Source organism: Rattus norvegicus, chromosome 3 (assembly GCF_021556685.1).
Source record: "Rattus norvegicus strain SHRSP/BbbUtx chromosome 3, alternate assembly SHRSP_T2T, whole genome shotgun sequence".
Classification (NCBI taxonomy): domain Eukaryota; kingdom Metazoa; phylum Chordata; class Mammalia; order Rodentia; family Muridae; genus Rattus; species Rattus norvegicus.
The window spans coordinates 16,678,171-16,702,593 of NC_141536.1; the positions used below are offsets into that span (position 1 = coordinate 16,678,171).

General features: G+C 44.6%; 1 protein-coding gene across 41 annotated transcripts in view; it reads left to right on the plus strand.

The window, feature by feature from the left end:
• Mapkap1 (MAPK associated protein 1) overlaps window positions 1-24,423 on the plus strand; it is a 201,073-nt gene that overhangs the window by 65,561 nt on the left and 111,089 nt on the right. For 30 of the 41 annotated variants that reach the window (XM_087651385.1, XM_087651396.1, XM_087651390.1 and 27 more), the window contains 1 exon segment: window positions 20,931-21,103. In XM_087651385.1, coding sequence (XP_087507511.1) covers window positions 20,931-21,103 — 173 coding nt within the window. 41 annotated transcript variants of the gene reach the window in all.

The following is a 24,423-nucleotide window of genomic DNA, read 5'->3' on the forward strand; positions in this document are numbered from 1 at the left end:
CATGTGAGGAGTGCTTGTCTAGCATTTATGTAGGCTGTATTATATAGGCTTTTTTAATCTCTTAATACGATTGATTACATTATTTTATTTTCTTGTTTTAAAATAGCAGTGTAGTTGGTGAGATAAACTGAGCTTTGGTCGTTAAGTGTCCTAGTTAAGTGTCGAGTGTGGGCTTGGTTTGCCAGGTCTTGGTTCATAGCTCAGCTGTCCTCAAACTTGCAATCCTCTACCTCGACCTTCTGAATATGGGGATAGGTCACTGGTGTGCTGTTTAGAACTTAAGTTCTTTGTTCTCAAGAAAATCTGGCCTATAATGGTTGTAGTCCTTAGGTTTGAGCCAGGTGTGGTGGCATGCAGCTGTAATTACAGATGCATAAAAGGCTGAGGTAGAATTCCCTTGAACTGAGGTAACATAGGGAGCTCTGTCTCAAAGAAAAGAAGGAAGAGAGGGGGTTGAAGGGAAGAAACAAACAGAATTGTGTAGCGGGGTTATTGGAGCGTGGTGTAGTCACAGGAAGATTTCCAGGGAGCAAGGAACCTGACCTCAGTGTTTTGTGTCTGACCAGACTTTGGATGTTGCCTACACTAAGAAAAGGTAAGCCTTTAGTCAAGTTGGTTTTGTTAGCCAGCTCAGTTCTAGAAAAGGACTAGCAGCCAAGAGCCATCGGCCAGCCCCTTCCCCAGGTGTTAGGAGATGAGACTTTATTCCTGAAGAGTGGCTGTGGATGGGATAAGAGCAACTGTGCCTGTGTGCTTGTAAACACGGCTTCAGGTTACTTTCTCATATATCCATAGACAACACTTTCAGGCCCGTGAATCAGGCCTTATTTTGGGGTGCGTGCAGTAGAAATAACAGCAATTCCATTTCTGCAGCAGATCTTGAGGGCATAGCTGATACTCCTCTCTCTTTAGGAGTCTGATCTGGTCCTTGTAACCTCGGCAGCACTTTTGCAGGTCCAGGATTGTCTTGTGGCAGAATGACCTTGTGCCCTTTTCCTTGATGATCTAAGCCTCGCTCTGTCAGTGGCCGCTTCGTTTGCACATTTACCACCATGACTAGTAAAGGGTGATAAATACTAAGCGTGCCCTCCCCACGTGTACTGATATGTGTGTTCCCTGCTGCTGCTGTGCCGTGAGCTGTTTGCTCCTGTCAGGATAGTGGTTTCTCATTTGCCCATGGTCCCTTGTCATAGAGCGTGGGCAGCTGTACTTACTTTATTGGAGCTCTTGCTGTGTCTCCTGGTGGAAACCTATTATCCCTTTGGAAACCAGGCTCCTGCCATCAGAAGGCTTCGGGGTATAGGAACAAGAAGCACAAATGCCTCAAGTGGGTCCTAGGGAGCGATAGTGAGTGAGACCATTCCTGCTTTTGCTCAGTTCCTAGAGCCACGTGTTCTGTCTCTTGGTGACCTAGGATGTAAATGTTGGTTTTTAGTTTTACATGTTGCCACCTGGCCTCACAGGCTGTTTGAGCTAGTGTCATACCTTTATCTTCAAAGGGTTGTTCAGTCACTCTCTTGGTTTCCCAAGAGAGCACTGTGCTGTGCCATCTTGCAGGTGGATCAACCAGTTATTGGTGACAAGTTGATGGTACTGAATCCCATCCCCACTGACGGGCTTGGGCAGAGATCCATCCATATCCGAAAATGCAAACCTTTCTGACAGTAATACTTACAGCACGCAGCGTTGGGCGTCAGTGTTGGTTTCTGTTGCTGGGAGGACATTTGATAGGGAAATGGCAGCATTAGCTGTAGAGAGGGAACGTGTTGGTAGCCCACAGATAGCCTCTCCTTGTTACCTGGATGATACTGTGTGCCCATGTCCCCACAGCACTGGGAGGCCAGTGCGGACGGTAGCTGGAGTTAAATGAGTCCCTACAACTGCTTGCTAGTTCAGGACTCACAGGACCCAGCAAATAATCACCCTGAAATCTCTGAATATGCACAGCATCATGGGCGGAGGGACAAGGAATCCAGAGGAGGCTAACAAAGCCAGGTACTGTCTGCTTCTCTGAGCTTTTAGGGGGTGATGTTCCTTAAGGGCATTTTCAGCTTTGGCTGGTTTGGAGTACTGCGTATGTGGTTGAGCATGGCATCCCTGCTCCTTTGGGTCAAAAAGAGCTCTTCTTTCTGTGCCCAAGGATGTTTGTACCCTTCCACAGGGATCACAAGGATAGATAGGTATTTGCGTTGTCTCCAGTTCAAAAAGTAACCATGGTTCTGGTACCATTGAAAAAGGCACCCTTGCAGTCAGCTGAGGTGCAGCACAAGCCTGCTGGCACTGCTTAGAACACAGAGCTGAGCTTTCCCCTATGCTTTGCTGCAACTGACCAAAATCTAGTTTTCTGTAACTGCTTAGTTGGGCATCTTATCAGGAATGGGAGCTACATTGCCTGCCTCCATCAGCCTTTTGCTCTGTTTCCACACATCCAGAGAGAAGAGGCACATCTTCACCACCGCTCTCGTGCTTTTCTCCACACCACTGATGTCACTTTGGCTTTCAGTAGATGAAATCAGCTTATTCAAAACATTTGTCTCGATCCTCTATGGAGGTATGAGTTTGTGGCAAGGTTAAAGCGGAGCTTACTTGGGCTCCTCCCAGAGTCTCTGCTGCAAACGTTGCAAAGGAAAGCCCAGGGAAACGCCTGAGCAGGGCTTCGGAAGATCTGGGGCTATGAGACCAGCACTGCAGATGCTTTATCAGTGCTGTCTGCAGAGCAGAAGGAATGAATGGCCTGCATGCAGTGTCTCTGCTTTCCAGCCGAGCAGACATTCCTCTGGGACCCTCAGAGGCAGCCCAAGAAGCCTTAAATACGAGTGTGTTTGCTTTTAGTGTTTTACACTGGCTTTGAAATCATAGAATTTGGGTTTTCTCTGACTCATTTTTACTGTCCCTGTGTTTTGGACAGGGTCTCACTATGTAGCTATGGCTGGCTTGGAACTCACTATGTAGAACAAGTTAGCCTTAAAGCAGCTCGTACGCGCTGGTTGTTCCACCATACCTAGCTTCCCACTGTTAGTGCCATTTTCTTCTCTGTTTACTCTGTACGTCAGAGGATTCAGGAAGTAAGAGGAAAACACAGACAGACAAATGAAAAGGCAAACAGGAAACTTTGCTGTCTTTGTTGTGGCCAAAAGTGTTGCCTGTCGAACATCTGGGAGCACAACAGCTATTTGACAGAACTGCTGGGCTTTGTCTTAGGAGATGGTTTTCTTTTCCCTAACAGCACCATGGCCAGAGGGGAGCAGTGTGCTCAAGTAACCCAGCTCAGTGGACTTGCTGTCTTGCTCTCTCGATCGCTGCAGGTGCTGTCGGAAACCTTGCCCTTCCTGAGGCCCACTGACACCTCCACCACTCACAAGGGCCAAAGATTGATTTGTAAGTCATTTGCTGTTTGCCCTCACACAGCTTTATAAAATACAAAATAAGTACTGTTGTACTGGGGGAGGCAGTTTAAGTTGGCTGAGAATGCAGGCTCTGGAGTGAGGTCCAGGCTTGTACCCCACCTTTACCATCTCTTACTTCAGGCAGGTCACTTCCTTGCAAAGTAGGAAGAGCTGCTTTGAGATTTGTACGTAGTCCCTGTGTATCATGTATCCCAGCACAGTGGGGCCCGCAGCAGTGTTGAATAAGCACCAGCTTCTGCAGTAGTGGAGTCAGACAGGCTTTTAAGGACACCTTTGTATCTTGGCTATCTTCTTTTGATAAGAATGAAATTCATCCTGCTTCTGAAATTTTTCACTCGTTTCTCCAGCTCACTCGTAATATTTAGTGTCTCAGTCTCTCTAATATTGCCATATGAAATTGCAGTCTTTGTGGGTCATAAATGATTGAATGCCAGTAGTTTTGTGTGATTCCGCTTCATAATCTAGCTGCTGCTGAGTGTCTGCTGCCTGCTAGGATGTTTGTGCTTTTCTCTTTCTTACCAGCATCCCTGTGCTGGATGTACTCACACCATTTGTGAATAGGGAATCTGAGGATTAGGAAAGCGGTCAGACTTGCCTTAGGTTACATGCTGATAAGTAGCAAAGCCAGAACTCTAATTCAAGTCTGTTGAATCCTAATTTGTCTCTTCAAATTTCTGTCCCATGGCAAGTCCCACAAGAACTGTCCAGAGGCACACACACACACACACACACACACACACACACACACACACAAAACCATTGTAGCCAACCTGGGTTTGTCTCCCTGTTTGAAGCTCAGCACCTGCAGGGGTAGGTCCAGTAGGCTGGGCTCTTTCTTCAGGCTGCTTCTCAGTGACACATGGATCCCTCAGATGCTGTTTTGGCATCTGCGCTGCAAGAATGCACTGGGCTTGCCTCTCAGGTTCCTTGGAATGACTGAGGGTAGGCAGGGTCCTGTGGAGGGGACAGGAGGAAGCTTGAGGGAAGATGGGTTGTACAGCTCAGTTAAAGGCTCGAGTCTCTCTCTTGTGCATCTGCCTTGGTTCAGAGCCCGCCCCCATGTCCCCCTCGTTTTTTAGAAGCAATGCTGAAGCTGGGGGTGAGGGGAGGTCCCTTCAGTACAGCAGTGTGTTCTTACTAGTGAAGCTGCCTTCTTGCTCTGTAATGAAGTTTGAGACCGGAAGTATATTCCTGAAGGAAGTCATATGCTTGATACATTCCTGTTTGATTTTTTTTTCTGGCACTAAAAAGTATTTCTCAATTTAATTTGCTTTCAGAGGGATTATTATCTTTGAAAATATGCTACTAAAACAAGTATGGTTGAATTCTAGTCAATGCCAAAAAGAGAGTGACCTGAGTCTTTAAAAGGAACTTGGAAGAAATTGCTTAATACCAGAATACAAGCTAGTGACAGTAGCATGTTTAGAGAAGACCTGCCTCACCTGGCAGCCTCCTCAGGGCTGTGTGGTGGGCTCCCTTGCCTGTTCTGAGCCTTGTTGGTGAAGCCTCTAGTGTTTGCAGCTGGAGGCTGCACGAAGTTCTTTGTTGTTCCATTGTTCCTTCAGGGGAAGAGGGTAATTAAGAGGAACATCTTTCTGAGCAGCTGGAGCCAGATTCCAGCTGCCTACAGCACCTGCAAAGACGGCGCCTCAGCCTCTGGGTCGCAGGGTGGGATGCCAGCCGTGAGTCACAACAGTGGGTGCCAAAGTGCAGAGATGTGGCCACGCCGCACAGCTCCTGTCCTTCTGTGAGCTTCAGATGGCAGGAATACCACCGAATGCAAAGTGTCTGCTGTAGACTAATTAGCGGGTGATTTGTGAAATGGTGGCTATTTATTTAATTAATCACCAGCACAAAGTCATAAAACCCATATTTTAAAAATCCCCGTTAGTTTGCCATGTGGTTAATAGATTGGAGCACATTAAAAAGCGACATTGTGATGTATTAAAAATGTCCCACCTAAGATTCCTTCAGGAAGGAGCAGAAGCTGTCTGTGTCAGATGCTGAGATAGGCTACCAGGATTGACCCTTCCGAGGCTCAGATGTGGCTGAACCTTTTGAATGGCATCTTGACTAGAATAGCTTCTCCCAGAATATTCCAAATGAAAGAATTTTGTAAAGTAAGTCAAAAATTAGGATTGAACTTAATTAATTTTGTAGTATTTCTCTTAATGATAAAGACCTATAATTTTCTACAAACTACTTTGTGTTGACCAAGCATAGGAATAACTCTTATAATGTAAGTCTTTTGATTCTGTTTGTGGGTAAAGAGGCCATTTACTTAACAGAATACTAAATGCAAAAACATTTTTGTTGCAGCTGTCAGAACTGCATTGTTTGACTTTGTTCTCTGTCCGTGGGAGAAAGGTAATTGCTGTACTTGATTGGTCTCAGTTCAGGTGAACTGTTGTTCAAGGGATGAAACTACCATTAGAAATGAGAACAAAGGGCTTTAATTGTAACAAACTGTGGGTGGCTTTTATAGACTCAAGTCCTAGTTGATTTTCAGTACCAACTAGACACAGACGAGCACAGCACATTCCATAGTATCTGCACCTCCATAGGTATGTTAGTGCTTCTGACTGTTCACACTCTCGGGCTATTGAACAGTCAGGTTTAGAATGGTGCAGCATGTCTGGGCTCTGGGCTCAGTCTCCAGCACCATTGAGGAAAGTCAGACTGATCATTGTTCCTGCTAAGAAGCACACTTACTCTGCTTTCTAAAGTCCTGCCGTAGTCGTCATCCTATGAGCACACAGCTCAGAGGATGTTTGTGAAGGAAGCTGACTGCCCAGCTCTCAGGCCTGGCCGCTCTGCTCTGCTGTGTAATCCCCTGCTCTGTGAGAGGGACTGGAATAGCACATGATATGTTAATGCAGCCTGGAGCTGCTGTGGCTGTGATGACTACAATGCAGAGAAAGCGTTTCTCATAACTGCTAGTGCCTACTGGAGCCTTCCAAACATCTGGACTTTTAATTGAAAAATAGTGTGGCGCTGCGTAAGGCAGACATGCTAAGTGAAGTCACTCATTTAGAATACAAAAATATAATTGATAAAGTGTTTTATTTACACTGTATTTAAGTATTCATACTTTGTTATGCTTCACGTAACAGGGAGTTACTGGGTTAAATTTTCATGAACATAGACAGTCTAAAATGAGATAAATTAAGTGAAAGCATTAGTGGAATTTTCCATTGAAGTCAGTGAGCAGTTTGCTCTAGACTGGGGTGCACTGTTGTATCAGTTGGAATCTTTTAAGGAAGCCAAGAGTTCAGGTATTAGTGGTAGATTTCATGTTTTAAAAGAACTAGCTTCGACCTGGTAACACCATTACATTTCTTTCCTGTTGCTGCAATCATATCTGGGGATTTTTGTTTTGTTTAAAAAAAAAAAGGTTTCCTGGCATAATGGTAAATGGTTCTAATGGCAGCATTATTGCCCAATAAACCAAAGCCTTCCCTACCTCTGGGGCAGGTTATCAGAGTCTGCCCAGGAGAGCAGAGGAGCTGGTGAAGGGCGCGCAATTAACCTTTGTCCTGCCTTCCAGCAGGGGAACTGACCCAGCAGCCTTCCGAGGAAATCCAATTTAATTTAAAATGAATTTGAAAAGACAAATTAGCCATATCTATTTTAATAAGATAAAAATCCGACTCTGCCTGTGTCTGGTTTAGTTAGGACCTCAAAGGAGATCAGACTGGCTGAGCCTCAGGATGAGCATGAAGAAATGTCAGGGGGCTACCATAGACACCCTGGGGGCCCAGGTGTACCAGTGACTTCAGTTTCTGCCAGCCAGCAAGTCTGGGCTGCCCCGTCCTGCAGAGGGCTGTAAACTGAGAAGCACTGTGACCACCTCAAGCCCCTAGCCGATGGAGGTTGATACATGTGCTGCTGACCCTTTCCTTCAAGGGCCAAATTATTATTTTCCTCCCTGGATGAGAGCACACTGGAGTACTGCCACCTGGTACCAGACTTACTGACAGAAAGACCTTGCAATTACAGATTTGTCTCTTCACTCGAAAATGGCTATCCTTATGACTGTGAGTTAGTATTGACTGCTGCTTGTGAAAACTGAAGCCTTTTAAGGGGCCTTATGTTCTTTTGCATTTTAACCCCAGAAACAAAGGATTACCAAACTCCACTCTGCCCACCTGCAAGCCTCTTTACTCTCTGAGTAACTGAGGCAGCCCTTCCTCTGTCCCCTTTTCTCCCTTTCTAACGGCGACCCCTAGTTTTGAAGTCGTGGCTGCATTTGTACCCCTTGCTAGATAGCAAATGCTTCAGGTATGAGATTTCACCCAGGGACAGGCGTTTGCCATGGGAGGAGGACTTGACTCTGTCTCCTAAGGCCTACAAAATAATATTCCTGAGCTCCCAGACAGTTCTCATGGGTGGATTAAGTGAGATACTGGGATTCTGGATAGATGCCCAACAAGTGGTGTCAAGCAGTGGTGGACAGCTCCATGGGAGTACACAGTGAATTTTCAATCCCTACTGCCAGACCAGTGGCTGGCTCAGTTTGTACTGTGAGCTCTGTGAGACAGGCAAGCAGCATATCTTACTGATCATTTTTTGTCTTGGCCTCAAACTTGCAGTGATCCTCCTGCTTCTGCTTCCCCACCACACTTGGTTGTCTTTCGGTACTAACTGTCCTCAGTGCTCATGGACTCTATCTTCCCCTCCTTGTAAAAGGTGTAGCTTCCTTCCTCTGCCTCCTTTTCCCTGGGTTTCTGCCCAGGAAACTGGTAAAGGCTTGGTAGAGTTTGGGATGTCGCTTTACAGTTATAAATTTCATGGGTAACTCCAAGCCACTCTCCCAGGATTATTCCAGACACACAGTAAGGATTTGCTTTCTCTCTTTCTTGTTGACTCTGTTTCTGTGGGTTTGCAAACTGCTAAATGAACATCTTCAGCTGACCATTTGTGTCTGTATCTCCCTATGGGAAGAGCATGGTGTGTCTTGGTCTTTGAGTTATAGGTTCTTTGTGTGGCTTTTTTTTTTTTTAAACTACAGAGCAGACCCACCCCAGAACTCACGTATGCATTTTGAAGATGAAAGTGAATATCATAATTGGAGAAATGTAAGGCTATTTATTTCCATTTTGTCTGATGTTTTTACATTGTTTGTTAGGAGGTGCGTCAGGGACTTGAATTAATTATAATTACTGAAGAGGCATACACTGATTGAGCAAATAAAGTAGTAAGCTCATTTATGCCACGGCTGTCTAATTATAGCCCAACTTTGGATAAGCTGTATGTGCATGAAAGATTAATTTTAAAAGGTTTTTTAGGACTTACTAAATGGTGATTCAGTGAAACGTTTGAATTCTATCATTGAAGAACATCAAGTCTTAAAGTGATAAGGCAGGTATAATCAGAAACCTGTGGGTCTCACAGACCAGGTACATGAAGGAAACCATGAGTTTTAAGGTGAATATTTGTGCTCACACTTAATCAACTGAGACTCTACAAGGAAATCTGATCCTCACTGGCTTTGAAGCTCTGCTCAGAAGTTCAGTTGTCCGTGGGGTAATTGGGAGAGTTGTGCCTAAGTTCCCTGTAGTTGAGGACTGTGGTGACGGCTAACTGTGTGACTTTGTCAAGAAATCCGCCAACCAGTAGTGGAGCCAAGCACACGTTCTCCATGGAGTTTTAATGTTGAAAGTTGGTATTAAATCTTAAAAAGACTCATTATACTATGAAAATTGATAGCGTTTAAAACATGTAACTCTTCTTTATGGTCCTAAAAACCCTATTTTTACTTTTAAAGCATATTGATTTTATTATATAAATGATTTAATAATAAAGAGGTCTCTAAACTTATGTTAGGTGATGGGGGCTTAGTTCATGCAAATTACCTTCCCCTGATATTATCATCATTATGGAAGCCATTGTTTGTATAATTAAATGCAAAGTGCTGTGTAGCATTTAATGATCAAAAAAAAAAAATCCCACAATGGCTATGAAAATTCAAAATGGACACTTTTATCCTGTGAAGATGGCTTTATGATGGCTGGATCCTAGGGCATACTGTAGCCATCTCCTGCTCAGATGACAGGAAAATGCTATGGTTCTTCTTACCAAACAACTGAAAGAGAAACCCTTCCCTGTTGCCTGTGCCTCCCTTTGCATAGGGGGGTGTTTTGTCCAGAAATCTGCTTGGCCCGAGCAGCAGCTCTGACTGTAAGAAGGATCACCGACTGCATAACAGTCGTGCAGGAGAGACGCAGCACCAACCCAGGACCTCTGCACAGATCCGCACCCCAGCCACTCAGAGCCCTGGTGCAGGCTTCTCTTTTGCTTTAGACTTAGTATTTTAAAACCGAGGTCCTCATATATTTCACAGCTGAGGGAACTTGACTTCTAGAGATGTTACAGACTTGCATATAGTCATACAGCTCAAAGCTGACAGGCTCACAGTCCAGACCAGTCCTTTTGCCTCTGCACTGAGGGCCCTAGCACCCTAGACATGATGATTCCATCACCACGGTAGACATCTATGGTAGCAGGAAGTGCGTTGTTCTTCATTCAGCTTGAGGAGAGTGGCTGCCATTGCTGTTCATCTGAACATGCTTTCGGTTTTCCCCTCATACTCCCCTATTCTTTGTTTCCTGCTTTTTAACATAAATTTGAAAATGAATGGCTGTATTTTTCCAGTTGATACATATTTTTAAATTTTTATTTTTCTGGCTGGGCATAGTGGTGCATGCCTTTAATCCCAGCACTTCAGAGGCAGGCCAATCTGTGTCTGAGTTTGAAACTAGCTGGTCTACATAGTTAGTTCCTGGCCATAATAAGACCTGGCCTAGAAAAAAAGTAGCATTATTATATGTGTGTTGTGGGGAGCTTGTCAGTGTCACAGTGTGTTAGAGGACAACTGTCAGGAATCCGTTCTCTCATCAATCATATAGTTTCCAGAATCCAAGAATCAGGCTTATTGAGTAAACACCTTTCCTGTTGAGAATTCTCGCTGACTCTTGTTTGCTAGCTTAAAGATACCACACAGGATAGCTCAATGCCTTTAAAACAGGGGTGCTAGGTTCCTCCCCACCACCAAGGATCACAGCATCAAAAATTTTAAATAGAGGCTAGTTTTCTTGGCAGCAACACCTTCTAGTACCTGCCTAGGGCTGTAGACTTACATTTCCTATGATGTTACAGTCCTTCTGTGCTGTCCTCTTGAAAAGGGTACAGTCTGGTGTACTCCACAGTACTTAGCAGCCCAGGTGGCATCGGGTTTTTCGTTTGGCTTGGTTTTGTGTGTTTGGAGTTTTGGTCACAGGTGTATAAAGGAGGTCTGGACAGGTGGGAAGGAAGAGCCATAAAGCAGCAGTAGACTTGTTTCAGATGTCATTAGGCTAGAACTAAGATCAGTGGGCCAACTCTGCAGGATGATTTTACCCTGTAGGAAGAAACTCAATTGTCAGGACCATCCCTGGGAGTGAGTCTTGTTTGTTTGTTTTGTTTTGAGTTTAGCTGGTGATGAGGCCACATCTGTCTAGGGCTTCAGGAGAGGCTGTTGCATGCCACATTCTGAGGGTGTTTTAATGGAGATGCCCAGGTGTCTTGAGAGTTTCAAGTCTATGGATGTCAATAAGACCTTTTAAGTCTCCGATTATAAAGTAAGATTATTGTATCCACATATAGCCAGCACAGTGGCCAAGAGCATTTCATGAGCTGTTATTGTAGATCAGAGAACCGAATGTAATCTTTTCAGGTCCTCCCTACAACCCCATGAATTAGGACTGTTATTCTCCATGCTTTTAAAATCCTGTGTGTACATGGTATGTATTCTCATGTGTGTGTGGAGGTGAGAGGTTGACTTTGTTTCTTTGCTCTGTTGCTTCTCCTTTTATTGACTTATTTTTTTTTGTTTATTGTTTTCTTTTTTTTTTTTTTTTTTTTTTGGTTTTTTTTTTTTTTTTCAGAGCTGGGGACCGAACCCAGGGCCTTGCGCTTCCTAGGTAAGCGCTCTACCACTGAGCTAAATCCCCAGCCCCTTGTTTATTGTTTTCTTAAGATAGGCTCTCTGACTAAACCTGGAGCTCCCTGATAGCTAGATCGGCTGACTGTGTAGCACCCTGCCACTATGCCCTACTTCCTATCGTTTACTTACAGCAGGATCGAGATATGTAGCTTTGGCTGACCTGGAGCTTGCTTGTAGATTGAGGCAGGCTGGCTTCAAACTCACAGAATCTGCCCACTTCTGTCTCCCAAGTGCTGGGATAAAACCGTGTGCCACCACGCCTGGTCCAGTGCCTAGCATCTTACATGAGTTCTGGAGATCCAAACTCAGGCCCTCATTCTTTGTGGATGAGAACATCATGACCTAAAGTGCTGAGGTTGCTGAAGGTCAGCCTGCGTTAGTTGTGTGCAGGCCTGAGTTCCAGCTTGGGATCTCCACCACACTGTGCTGCCTCCCAGCTGCTGTTAGCATGGCAAGGATCCGAGAAGCACCCAGATCAAAACTTGACCTCCTTAAAGAAGGTGTGACAGTTGACGTTCTTGATAATAAAAGCTTAATGGAACCAAGGTTGGTGATTCAGAGAGAATTAATGAGATTTTGTCAATTTTATTTTAAGCTTGTCAGAAAATACAGTGTCCAGTGACAAACTGTAGAAATGTTTTTGACAAATTAACTTGACTACAGGTGCCAGATCAGGGAAATGTTAATTTAATAGCCTTTAAGCAGTCTAGATTTATTGAGGGTTAAGATAGCAGTACAAAGCCAACTCTGTAGCTCTGAGTGGATTTGTCATATAGTTTTATATAAAATCTATTCTATGCATCGCCACTGTTTTGCATGTAAAAAAAGTGAGTTCATTTCCTGAGCCCATAAGATTGTAGTGTTTAGAAGTTTTTCCTCCATTATATAGAGTCTCTTTATTTCTCACAGTTAGATAATCTGGTTTATGCTGGATTGTGTTTGAAAATATTACTTCTCTTCAAATGGAAGCCATTAAATATTCTCAGAGAAGTGGGCATATAAGTGTGTCAGATCTTGCCTTGCTATCACCCATATGGCACCTATAGAACACAGTATATAGAGCACAGCATCCTCTGTCCCTGTTGAGGAGAATGGGAGAAAGGTGTCAATAGAAAGGCAAAGCAGCCACTGCTTAAACACAATGTTTCCCTTCAAAGGCTACAAATAAACCTTTTATCAACTTGCCTTATTACATCGTCTGGATACACTGATGCATTTATTTCTGCATTAAAATTACATATAATGATCTGCTTGTGCAGATGTGACTAATGGAATAACGTTGCCTGCTTTTTGTCTCTTTAATTGCAGAAGCCAAGCTGTCTGTCCTTTCTGTTTCCTTCCTTTGTCAGAGAAATTGAACACTTAGCAACAGTTTGGAGATCTGCTATTCAGTTTATTATTGGAAGGGTTGATGTGAAGTAGCCCTGCTAACTGAGCCTTATGCTCTTAAGTCTTAGTTCAGTGGACTTACTTGATGAGAGCAGTTCCTAAATGAAAAGCATTAAGCAGGCCATGTAGTCTGCAATCCCAGCAGTGTGCAGGAAGTAAATATAGGAAGATCACACATTTGAGGTCAGCAAGACCTATATAACAAGTTCCTGGTCAGCCAGGGCTATATAGTGAGACCCTATCCAGAGGGGGTTAGGGGCAGGTTTTGAAAGATGGCTTAGCAGTTAAGAGCACAGTCTGCTCTCCCAGAGGACCTAGATTTGATTCCAGGTACCCACATGGTGGCTCACAATTGTTTGTAACTCCAGTTTGAGGGGATCCAACACCTTCTTCACCTCAAACATTAGGCACACATGTGGTGCACAGACATATAGGCAGAACACACACACACACACACACACACACACACACACACACACACACTAAACACAGGGTTTTGTTTTTGTTTTTGTTTTCTGTTTTGAGGTTTTTTTGTTTCTTTTTGTTTTTGAAACAGGTTCTCCCTATGTAGACCAGGCTGGCCTTGAACTTGGCTATCTGTCTGACTCTATCCTCTTAGTGCTAGAATTAAGAGCATGTGCACTCCTAGTTTAACATAAAATTATTTTTTTTAAATTATTTGAAATTAGCAGCATCTGTTGTTCTTTCTGCTTCCTCTGTTTGGAAACTATAAAGTGTGTAATCTTAAAATTAGTTTTATTATAGGCAGTAGATTGTATAGACTGTGTTTGTGTGTGTGTGTGTGTGTGTGTGTGTGTGTGTGTGTGTGTGTGTGTAGTTTCTATCTTATCTTAGTTAATGAGACACATTGTCTAAATGGACCGATCCATCATCATGTCTACTGCTGTACGTCTCAGTTCATTCCTATTTACATTCTGTGTGATAAATTTTTTAAGCTTTATATTTTTAGATTAAAAAGCTAATTATTAGATTATTAATTAGATGGCATATGTTTCATAATGTTGATATTCTCTTGATGGGTTTGAAAACAAGTTTTCAATGTGCCATAAGCTACAAAGACCCAGTAATACACACATAGGATGTGTACATATTTATATCAGAGAATGCTTCAGAGAATACAGCTTTCAATAGTGGGATGTTAAAAATGTTCAGCTCTTATGGGGCTGGGGATTTAGCTCAGTGGTAGAGCACTTACCTAGGAAGCGCAAGGCCCTGGGTTCGGTCCCCAGCTCCGAAAAAAAGAACCAAAAAAAAAAAAAAATGTTCAGCTCTGTAAGCTGCAGGGTAATGAAGTGTTAAATCATTATTCCTCACTTGTTGTATGTCAGGTCCTGTGTTCTATGTGCAGGCAGCATTTCAGAGGAGAGAGTGGCCTGGAGTGACAGAGGCAGTCAGTTTATGAGGATAAGAAAGAAGTGAGAGACCTGAGGAGTTTCTTAGCTTGGCAAAGCTTACCCTCAACCTCTGCTGTATTTAGGCCCAAGGAGAGAACACAAGTGGATGGGCTGTGGTGTTGTGCTTGTGTAGTGCGCTGTGAATGAGAGAAGAGGAAGGGAAATAGAAAACAGTGAACTGTAAGGTTGTGAGAATCAAGGTGGTTGGAAGTAGAGGCCAGGCAGTGATTTTGGACTTTCCCCTTCTTGGAAGAGGAGATGTTGGAGTTGAAGGACAGAGGAAGCCTGCATTCATTGGTTAGTGATTATGTGTGGGTGTAATGTGTATGAATACACACCTTGTATTTGCTTATTCCGGTGAGAAAGTGGAGGTTCTGAGAGGTGCAGATACTGCTCAGTGTCTAAGGGCAGGATTCAAATCTGGATGCTCTGAATTGTCGTTCTGTGTATCGAGTAGCAGTAAGGCATCGGTGCTGGTTGTCTAGGCCGTTAGCTGTCATGCCAAGGCAGAAAGGTTAGCTCCCAGTGGTGGAAACAGCAGGTTTCTGACTGGTGTGATCTGCTGTTTGAGGGAAATCTCTGCAGTTGGCAGAAAGGCAGGGCTGTGAAGATGTGGGCCTCCTGAAGTAAAGACACTTGGAATAGAGCTGTTCCAGTATGACTGAGAGGATGATGTGGCCTCATCTGGGCCAGTGCCACAGGACAGGAGGAGACAGGTTTGAGAGACATTTCAGGGCCGGTAGTGGCAGTTCCTAGCTCGTGTGACACAGGCCAGGGTGCAGATGATAGGAGAGCTGATCGCAGAGAAGCACTCTTCTGTTGCCTCAGATCTGCGGCTAGCTTCACATGTGTTGACTGACTCTAAGTCATCATTTAAAATTAAGTGTAAGGTACATATTTAGATCTTAGATGGTCGTGTGTGTGTCTGTTTGCACATGCCACAGTGTAGTGTCATCAGGACAGTTTCAGGGAGTCCACTCTGTTTTGTGCGCGCTGGGTCATCAGGTCTGACAGCAAGTGCTTTACCTGCTGAGGCATCTCACCGGCTGAAGTTGTTGCTTTTTATCGGTTTTTTAATGAAGGTTATTTAACCCTGGGCCTTACCTATGCTAGGGAAGTGCTACCATGGTGCCATAGTCCCAGCTCACATACTGTATCCCTAGTACATGTTTGCTTGGTGCCTTAACATGAGCCTCATTTCCAACATGAGCTTCTTTCTCTGTCGGGGAGCATGAAGGTTTTCCTAAGAGGCCTCTTCACCCTTCCAGCGTGCCGCCTCTGGGCTTTCTTGGCAACCGTTATCTTTTCCTTCTTAGAGCGTTCAGTCCTCGGCAGGCCAGGAGACTGCTGAGGGTCTGCTCCACACCATGCTTATTAGACTTGATCATCAGGTCCCAGCATGGTGTTTCAGTGGGTGTTTGTTGAATGCGTGAGAGGGGAGGAAGATACAGCTGAACCTGGTCCCTGTGAAGCCCTCTCTTGTGCTCTAATCATGGCTTTATCTCCCCAATCCTGTATTGGGGACCACATAAATTGCTGTGCAGTAAAGCTGTGTGACACGATCTTTGTTTATTGTTAGTTGCTTTTTAATACTTGGATGTTAGGCCTCTGGAATATTGCTTTCTTCATGTGTGATGAATACTTTTAATCCTGTGGTCACCTTATTTTTTTTTTTTGCAAGTTAATTACTTTCTATTATGTTGATGGATTGTTTTATGTTTTAGATGATTTTCTCTAAATCTTACAACACAGGGACTCTCAGATCAAGCTCACTGCCACCACCTGGAGCTTTTTCAGAAAAGCCTCCTCATTAAAATAGATAATTTCAGGGTTTGTACAAGGCACTTTCCCAAGATGGGAGTAGAAAATTGAAATGATAAAGTGCTCCATGCATTTACTAAGTGTCTCTGGGGTTTTTTTGTTTTGTTTTTTTTTTTTTTTTTGTTTTGTTTTTTCTGATTTCATATGAAATGAGCAGGGTTAAGAGACCATAGAATGTGCCATTGCCACCTGCCGGGGTCTCCTAACCAACAGTGACTGTCCTGCAGTTAGGATCAGAGGGGGTCCTGGGAGTCTGGTGCATTTATTTTCTCCTCCCTCAGATCTAGATCCTTCTTAGGAAGCTGCTCAACATGGATCTTTTGTTGTGTTTATGAGGACAAAGGGCGAGAGCTGCATACAGTGTGCTTTAGTAGCACTTGGGCTAGCTAAGGGGTGAGAGAGTCAGATACTCAGATGGGTGGTTTTGGAGTCACTTCGCCCTGGCTTAGGTTGAGTGGTTGTGGTCTGCCATGTGGCTGTGAAGCATTGAGCAGGACACTATCTTGTTGGAAGCAAGCCTTGGTGTCCTCTGCTGGAATACAAGGGTAGAACCTTCTTTAGAGTTAAGCTGAGAGAAGCGAGACAGCCCCAGTGCTAAGCCAATGTCTGTTTGTTGTTTTCAGAGCTTGTGTGCTGTCACTTTGGGACCAATGTGATTAGAGATCAGAAGGGCTCTGAAACCATAAGCATCTACTAAGCTGCTCCGCACTTAGGAAGCAGAGTCACATTGCCCCGTGCTTTCCACATCTCGGGATGTCAGCCTTGTCTGTGACCCCTTGGCTGTCGTTCTGCAGCAGTAGCAGCAGGAAAAAGCAGTAGGCTGGGGAGATAGCTCAGTGCGTGAAAGGGAAGAGCGGGGTGTGTGTGTGTGTGTGTGTGTGTGTGTGTGTGTAAGGATGTAGTAGAGTGGCTTATAGTCAGGACAGTCAACAGTGGCTTTGTTCCAGTGGAAAAGCCAAGAATCCAGTTGTTCAGTCCATGAGACTGGATGTCTCAGCAGTCCCAGCCTGCTGCTTGAGCCTGAGGGGATTCCTGGAGAGTGGCTTGTTTTCAGTCTTCTTTGGAGTATGGCTCTGCAGCAAGGGGATAGACTTGCCAGCAGGAAAGAGAGCAGCTGGCCGAGAGCCCGGCTTCCATCTTCCATGTCCCTTTCTGTGGCCTGCCACTGCAGTAGCCCAGATTTAGGGGGAGTCTTCCCACCTTGGAATTCAGTTAAGAATCCCTCAGTTACCTTTAATCCTAGCACTCAAGTGAGTTCTAGGACTATACAGAGAAACTCTGTCTCAAAAACACAAAACAGAAAAAGAGAGTCCCTGAAAGGCATGCCGGGCCGCTTGGATTTTAGCTTCAGGTTCCAGCTGCAGGTGAGCTGACGACCAAGGCTAACTGTCACAGCTCTGCGGAAAGGTTCCACGATGATTAGTTCAGTGTCAGCATACTTGCTAGAGAATATTTCCAAGCAAAAAGCACCTGGGAGATGAGAGTGTGCACATGGGCTGCGCCTATGAAAAGGGCAGGGATATTACAGAGAATTGACTTTCTCACTCACTCGATGCCTTTAGACTTGGGGACCATCACTTGGCCTAGTGTTGGTTATTGGATTGTAACAGAAGTAGCGTTTATGTAAAGTACTTTTAAAACGGATTTCATCTTACTTTCCTCATTCAGGTTTGGACACGTAGAATGCTAGAATTATAAAGTGAAGCCATGTGATTGGCTAAATCTCTGATTCCCTGTATGATCAGAAACAGACCCATAAAAAAAGGCAAGAGGGAGAAAGGAAACGAAGATTTATTGACTTCTCAACAAGTATACATTTGGGACATTCAACAGTGCTTTATTTGCTCATTTGGCATTTAGATAAAGTTCCCGCCATGCCAGCCAGGCAGACCTCAAATTCTTAGGCTTAAGAATCCTTCTACCAGTTGTTTGCTTTGACTCACCACCCGATACTAACTCACTGTACACTAGACACGGGGAAGAGCCTTTGACACAGGGTGGTGGCATCTCCTGTTTTATGGTGTGTTCTGGTATCACTTTCTTCGTACGTGTCCAGACAGTTTTGCTCTTTGTCACTGGCAATCAGAAAAAGATTTGTCAGCATTGGCAGTAGGGGTTGTTGGTTTCTTTCCATTGGTTGTGGGCTAAAGCAATTGTAAGGGAACAGTTATACATGCACCCAGCCTGCCCAGGGGTCTTACTTTGTCTTTGTTTTACTAGATGAGTTGAACTATGTTTTTTGTAATGAGTAAAATGATGGAAAGTGCCCCCCCCCCCACATTAGCTGGGTCCGAAGACTGTTGCCAGCATGTTTTGACTATCAGATTCTTTTTTTTTTTTGGGGGGGGGGTCTTGAGTCTGCCAGGCACACTGCTAGGCATGATGTATGGAGCAAGAAGCAGAGAGACACTATTACCAATTTGGTGGGAAGAACACACACTAAAGATAAACAGAAATAAAGGCATAATCCTAAATTGTTATGGGCACAAAGGGAATGAGCAGGGTACCTGGGGAAGGGTGACTGAGAAGGGCTTCTTTCTGTAGTGTCACCAGTGAAGGGACTGTGAGCAGGAACCGAGGCTTCAGCAGCAGTCCTCATGAGTCTTTCATTGTCATTTTACATGTGAGCAACTTAGTGGCCAAGAGCACACATTGAAGGAGGGCTGGTGATGAGGAAGAGCCTTCTAGACCTAGTGAGTAGTGCCCAGTGGTGTCTTCAAAGCAAGAGATGCAGACAGGATGTCCACAGATGTGTGTCCAGACACACACCCTAGGAGCACTTCCAGGCCAAGGTAGCCCTGATGGGCAGCCAGGGGAGTTGGCATAGGGTGACGATGGAGAGGTAGGTGGGTACCAGATCGATTAGACGGTGCTGTGAGAGTTTGGACTTTATTCATTTTCATTCACCCACTAGAGATGTGGGAAGGGGCTTGTAATGTGATGGCTTTCAGTGTTGTGTCCCTCCCTCCTACTCCAAACCAAATCAGGATGTGCTTATAGAAGAGGGACATTCTACCAGTGTGCGTGCAGGGCCGTGTGTACACATGCATGCGTGCACATGCCATTGTATTGTAACTTCCTTTACAGAGTGGCAGCTTAGCACCTTCTGTGTGGCTTGGCCTTGCATTATGCTAGATGGTATGGAGTATCCTTTCTTGTATTTATTGGTGACTTGTACTTTTCCTTCAGAGAAATGTCTACTCAAATCCTTTGCCAGTATCTTAATAGGATTATCTTTTATATTGCATTGTGAGAGTTTTCAGCATGTTCTAGATGGAAAACCCTTACCAGATAAATACAACTCTTCCTTCCCCTTCTGTGTGTCACCTTTTTAACAATATTCTTTTGACAATATTTGACAATATTCTTTGAGAACATATTTTTAAAATATTGATAAACTGATTTAATTTTTGTTGCTTAACTTTGTGTCATTTAAAGAAATCAGTGCTTAATTCAAGGTCATGAATATGTATCCTACTGTGAGTGTTATGGTTTTACCTGTTATAACTTATCTTTGTGTACGCTGTGAGGTAGGACTGGAAGCTCACCCTTTTGTATGTTACTCTCTGGCCACCCCACTGCTGTTTTCTAAAAAGGCCAGTCTTCAGTTGAAACACAGTTTTGCAGTACATGTACTTGAACTTGCTAGCAAAATGGAAAGACAGTAGAAAGAAAAAGGACCTGGGACATTAGCAGCTAGTTGAGTGGTGGCACCACTTGCTGCAGTGAGGTGACTGCTGCGGTGACTTGGGGTGGGAGGTGATACGGGGCAGTTAAGTGCACCAATATAAACTGAGCTGTCTGTGCACGTTTCTCCTGAGGATGTACTGGACATGTTTGTGAGTGAGCACGACTGAAAGGCAGGAAGACCCAGCTCTAGTCTCTAGTGAGAAATTGGGGATGGCTTGCAGTGTGATTTATTTTGTGTGCAGAAGCCACACAAAGTAGCTAAAGGAAAGAGACAAAAAGCTACAGTGCCAAGAACTGTATAGAACAGAGCAGGAGGGGACACTGCTCCTGTAGTTGGATGGTTTGGAACTCAGTGGAACAGGAATTTTGCAAGAAAAGAGGAAATGATAGTTTAATAATAATGTTAGTGGGGACAACACTACCTACATGGCCTCCTGACCTTGAGGAGCTGGGATTATGTAAAAGATGACTGAAGAGCCAGACTTGGCGGTGGTGTGTGCTTGTAACTGCAGCTTAGGCATGGGGGTCATGAGTTTGAAGCCACTGTAGGCAGCAGAGCAGCTTGGGAGTTAGAGAGGGGAAGAGATGAGAACTAGGGAGAAGGAGAACCTAGGAAAAGGAGGAGTTAAAAAAATAACAAAGTAGTCCTGCCTTAAGGGACCCCGATAGAGGAGGCCTGCCCTCCCCAGACAGTAGCTTTTGCTTAAGGCTCAGGAGTAGAAAGCAGCTCGGGCTCCAGACAGCAGGAGGGAAAGTGCAGAGAGCATGGCTGAGCTGGGAGTGCATAGCGTAGTGCAGGATGAGCAGGAAAAGAAGACCAAGCACCGTGACCTGCACGGCACCAAGTAAGCAGGTGCACCAGACGGAATTCGTTCCTGAAGTCTGTGAGGTACATAGACAAGCTCTTGTCTCAGGGTGAGTGCCTTCTCTTCAGCCTCTCCAGGAGAGACATGGCTGTTACCAGGGAAGGCCGCTGATGGCAGGGTCTGTTAGTACCTCCAAGGGAAGAGCGTTGATAACAAACCCAGACCAACAGCAAGCACCAACTCTGCTCACACTCATACCTGTTCCTCAGTAGCGCTCATTCACCTTCTGGACGTAGACTTTGACCCCTCAAGACTGTCTAGGCTCAGAGCAGGTGTGAGGAATGGCTGTGCTAGTGTCCTTACTGCCTGTAAGACCACAGTTGTGTGTCTTTCTCTCACGTGTGTACTCCATTCACAGGGTCATGTGGGTACAACTGCAACGAAGAAGATCGACGTCTACCTCCCCCTGCACTCAAGCCAGGACAGACTGCTGCCAATGACTGTGGTGACCATGGCCAGCGCCAGGGTGCAGGACCTCATCGGGCTCATCTGTTGGCAGTACACGAGTGAAGGACGGGAGCCAAAGCTCAAGTAATCCTTTTTTTCCCCTCACCTGCTCTAGTTCCTTGTGGTTTTCTAGTCACCAAAGCTTCACTCTTGTCCTTGTCAGTCTCTCTAGGCACTAGCTGGAGGACCAGACTTTCACAATGTAGCTCAGAGTCCTCTCTGGGGTCCTACTTGCAGAATAAACATAAGGTTTCCAGATATAGACACAAGGAAATGAATTTATGGCAATAAGAGCGACATGAAAGGTGCTGGAGAGATGGCTCAGCAGTTAAGAGCACTGACTGTTCTTCCAGAGGACCCAGGTTCAAATCCCAGCACTCACATGGTGGCCCACAACCATTGCAACGGGATCTGATTTCCTCTTCCAGTGTGTCTGAAGACAGATCACTCATATACATAAAAATAAATACACATTAGGGGGAAAGAGTATCATGAAAGAAAATGAGAGTGAACTGGTGACTGAGCATTTGCCATGAGCTGGCCCTTACCTGGCCACTTCATTGCTGGTATCCTGTTTATTCTTTCAGTCATGAAGGTGAGCGTCCTGGTCCTTTCTGTCTTGAAGGAAAGACTTAGTTAGACCCAGGTGCTTGCTGATGTCTCTCCTCTTAAGATGGCCATTGGGGTTGGCCCAAGGTCAGGGTGCTGTGTGGCTATCTGCCTGCTGCAGAACCTTGGTCTGAGTCTGAGCTTTCTCTATCGGTAGTGACTTGACTTTTTTTATCTCTCACTAAGCTGTAGTCTTCACTTAGCAGTTATATTACAGATGCCTTGCTGGAAAGTGGCTCTCCATGCCTGTACATTTAGCCACTTTGACAGTGTGTTGCTTTGCTGCATTGGCCCTGCCTGCACCCTTTCATCATAAACTCTTCTGTTTAAACTCATCTTTCCAGCAATAGGATTTGGAACACAGCAAAATACGGTAGGAAGTTTCCGTAGCCCATATTTAACTGAGTGCGATCCCGTTGGCTTCAGATTAAAATTTTCTTCTAGATATATTAAATTTTCACATGAAATTTTTTCTTCTAGTTCTTCTTTTTGTTAGAGCTCACTGTGAAGTGTAGGCCAGCCTCAAACTCAGAATTTTCCTGCCACAGCCTCCTGAGTGCTGGGATTACAGATGTGCACCACTATGCCTAGTGACTTGAGTTCTTTCTGACACTGCCTTCCATTTCATCGAGGAAGTTTGGATGTGAAGGTCATCTCTATTGCTCTGGTAGCAATAGAGAGCCACTCCAACTGAGTGAGTCACCAGGCCCAGACAAAGGTTGGGCATCGGTAGCTGTTCCTCAAAGATGCCGAGTTGTAGACCCTTCTCAGTATGGAGTAGAGATGAGGAAAATGTTTTCTGGTGTGACCACTGAATCTGGTAGACATGATTCAACTGGTCCAGGTTACACGGCTGTGGAGTAACAGACAGGAGCTGAACTGTGACTCTATTTTATAGGTATTGAAACTAAACTCAGGCTCAATAGCTTTGTTAAATCACACAGCAAGTGGCAGGATTGATATTTTAACCCAGTGATCTCTACCAGTACCCAGTTCTTTCTACACACTGTGTGCTAGATTTGGAAATAGAGGGGAGCAGCCTCTGCTGTCAGGGACTGTGCAGGGACAGTGCAGCCCGAGGTAAAGCGGCAGCGACCACAGAAAGTGAGCAGATGCTGTGAGAAGGTCCAGGTGTGTCTCAGAATTAATGTGGGGTACAACTCCTTTGATCCTGGGACAGCCAAGGTGAAACTTGGAAGGACAGACAGTGGGAAAAGTTGTATCAAGAGGCAGAGGAGTGGGTATGTTCAAGAGAAGTATAGATTTATGCTTGTGCCCTACTCAGGTGTAGAGCAGTGTAATGACATATTTGTAGGTACCACAGGGTGGAAAGCCAACTTATTTTCTCAGGAGTACAGTTCAATCCATACCCCTACTCCCTTGCTGGTTGATAACTTATTATTATATTTTTCTGTATGAATCAATGATATGATCATAGTGAAAACTGGAAGTAACTGGCATAGTCCCCACAAGGTGCACCATTAAACACCACGCTCCCCTGGAACCGCAAAACTGATCGGTGCTGAGAGAGGATCAGGCCATTGATGCACACAACTCCACTGATAGCTCTGAGTCGCTTTGGGAAGGTTGCATCTCATGTGATTTCCATATGTCACATATTCAAAGTAACGAAAGAACAGAGACAGAAAACAAGTAAATGGTTCAGAAGACAGGCAGTGTTTGGGAGGAAACAGTATAAAAAACCTCTGTTATCTGCACGCAAGCAGACACACACACACACACACACACACACACACACACACACATGCTGGCAGAAACTGAGTGAGATTTGTAATTTTGTTACAAGTGTTATGCACATGTCAGTTTCCTTGGTCTTGATATTAGACTGTAATTACATGAGTGGGGAATACTACATAAAAGATTTAGAGGAAATATTTTTCCCTCTTGTGAGTTTATAATCATTTAAAAATGAAAATTTTAAGAAAGAACAGTGCCTTTTTAAAAAGCGTAATAGCAGCAAAAGTCTACTTTCTGTGTGTCGGGCAGCAGGAGTGAGTGCTCACTGGCTGCCTTACCTAGCCCTGCACAACAAGCATGGGTGCATGCACAGCCAACTCCATCCACTGCAGCACGCGCCACAAGACCTTGCTCTGCCTCGAGAGTGCTGAGGAGCAACTGTGAACCCAGCTTCCCGATTACCCACCTCATGCCTTGACAGAGAGCATGCACACCGTGCACATACATCCCTTCACTTCAGACAGTTGGTGCTTAGACTGCTTGGTCTTTATACTTTGAATCCTTTCTTTTAAAAACCATAGAGGACATCAAAAAATTCATCTACGTTATATCTATCAGTATTTTCTAACTAACTCTAACAAACTAACTCTAACTTAGACATATTTGAAGCATTTTTAAATTTTAAAATAACAAATGTATTACATGCTAGAATACATTATTTTTTTATTAATGGTTCTTCTTGAAGAACATTAGGTCAAATTGTAGAATGTGTGTATGTGCATGCATGTGCCTACGTATACAAAAGTGAATGTTGAAGCTAGAGCTGTCCAGCTTGTATTTTGAAACTGTCTCTGAGTAGCCTGGAGTTTACCAATTCGTCTAGGCTGATTGGCCAGCAAGGCCTCAGGAGCCTTTATTTGACTCTGGTACCCAGAGCTGGGATTTCAGGCCCACACTCCTGTCTCAGCTTTTTCCTGGGTGCTAGATGGTAGAGACAGAAAGATCTCAGAGTCTTGCTGGCTAGTCAGCCTAGTCAGTTCAGTGGGAAGCCCCAACAAGGTAGAGATTTGTAGAAGAAGATACCATATGTTGACCTC